At 54.0% G+C, this 1,899-nt stretch overlaps 1 protein-coding gene across 1 annotated transcript in view; it reads left to right on the plus strand.

Moving 5' to 3' along the window:
- Positions 1–1,290, plus strand: part of PPARGC1B (peroxisome proliferator-activated receptor gamma, coactivator 1 beta) — a gene marked incomplete at its 5' end in the record, with an annotated part of 12,353 nt that extends 11,063 nt beyond the window's left edge. The window contains 2 exon segments of the mRNA XM_009709107.1: positions 273–427; positions 1,190–1,290. Coding sequence (XP_009707409.1) covers positions 273–427; positions 1,190–1,290 — 256 coding nt within the window.
- Between the last annotated feature and the right edge of the window lie 609 nt (positions 1,291–1,899).

Genomic DNA, 1,899 nt, shown 5'->3' on the forward strand with positions numbered 1-1,899 from the left:
CCTCTGCATCCAGCTGTGCGTGTGCGAGTGATGTGGTTGTGCCGATGGGGTGAAGTGCTCTGTACCACGCCAGCCCCTGCGGTCAGCCGAGCCTGCGGTCCTGGCACTTTGGATGAGGAGATACAGTGTGTCCCCAGGTTCAAGGGCATGGGAAGGGCCAGTGAGATGGAGGGCCCGGCAGGATGGAGGGCCAGGGGTGCGGTGCTGGGCAGAGCTGCGTCAGAGGGGCTGCGGGGCCCATCGCATCTTGAATTCTTTCTCTGGCTGCTCAGGGGGGATAAATATGGCTTCATCACCTACCGGTATTCAGAGCATGCCGCCTTATCTCTGAAGAACGGCACCTCGCTAAGGAAGAGGAATGAACCTTCGTTCCAGCTCAGCTCTGGTGGCCTCGGGCACTTCATCTGGACCAGATACGCTGACTTGGGTAAGAAAGCAGGAGCTGCTTTTTCCAAAGCATCCATAGCACAGAGCTGTAATGGCACATTAAACCCTAGTCATGCAAGGATCCTAAATATCTTTAGACCCTGCAGGAAAAGCCCACCGGCTCTCCTATGGCTCACATAGCTGCTCTTAGCTCAGTCAGATGGCTTGTGAAACTGGGGGGAGAGAACAAAAGCAACTGGCTTGAGGACCCGGAGTGCGCTGGCTGCAAAACGTAGCATCGCATCCCAGGGCTGCTGAGTCTCAGCTGACCACAGCCCATCCTGTCTCCACTGTGTTTCTACAGAGCGCTGGACACTTTCCAGCAGAGAAGTCCCTTCCCAGTCCTTAAAGAAAGCAGTCAGCAACATCTCCTTAGCCCAAGAGGTGATCTGGATGGTTTGCTGCTCTGCAGGACAGATTCACCACGCTGCACACGCACTTTTGGGCCAAAATGTCGGCACTGAAATGTGCTATGCTCGCATTAACTCTTTCTGTGCTGTATGGGCTTCTGCAAGACCTCCTGCCTCGCTCGGCGACCGCGTTAGCCAGGGTCTCGCTGGACCCCGTCCCTCTGCGGGTGGTGGGGCTCCCTTTCACCATCAGTGCCTCGTCCAAGCTGGCTTTGCGGTGCTGGGATGCAGCATGCCGGTAGCAGGGAAGCGAGCAGTGCCCTGCTGTGCCTCAGTTTCCCTCCCCACCAGGCAGCAAGCACATTCGTGCCCCGCTCCCTGACCCGGCTGCCTTGTGTCTCTGCCGTTCCCAGATTGCAGCGCGGAGGAGTCCTCAGCTCCGGTGAAAAGCAAGTACGAGACCATGGATTTCGACAGCTTGCTGCAGGAGGCCCAGCTAAGCCTGCATCGGTAACAGCCTTAACCTTGGAGGAATACCTCAATACCTCAGTCAAGGCACTTCCAATATGTTTACGTTTTCAAAGAAATTATTCAGTCTATGGAAAGCGAGAGAGAGCGCGAGAGCACGCACGCACGAGAGAGAGACTGCTGTCCCTTCCGATCGATGTTTACATTGAACAAAGCTGCTTCTGTCTGTGAGTCCCCATGGTGTTGATGTCTCACTGCCACACGTTAGTCCCCCCGCTTCTGACTGGTTGTTTTAGGGTGAGCCTAGGAGCCCCCCAACCCCTCTCTCCCCTCCTGGCCTCCCCCCCTTCCCGTGCTCCCGCCGCAGAGACACCATAACATTTTTTTGTCCGTAGTGTGTGATGATGAAATTGTCAATTGTGAATAGAATCAGGATTATAAACTAATTTTTAATAGAAGAAGAGAAAAAAAAGTATATACTTAAAAAAATGTATTTATGGCTCAGATGTACTGTAATTCAGATTTATTGTACCGCTTCCTTGATTTTTAACTATGCACTGTAATGAGGCACTTGCCACTCAGCAAATGGGAGGTCAGAGCAGAGTCACGGAGCCGGCATTCACCCATCGACCGAGGAGGCACCTCCCTCACCCGC

The sequence above is a fragment of the Cariama cristata genome, unplaced genomic scaffold (assembly GCF_000690535.1).
Source record: "Cariama cristata isolate BGI_N322 unplaced genomic scaffold, ASM69053v1 scaffold24861, whole genome shotgun sequence".
NCBI classification, from domain to species: Eukaryota; Metazoa; Chordata; class Aves; order Cariamiformes; family Cariamidae; genus Cariama; species Cariama cristata.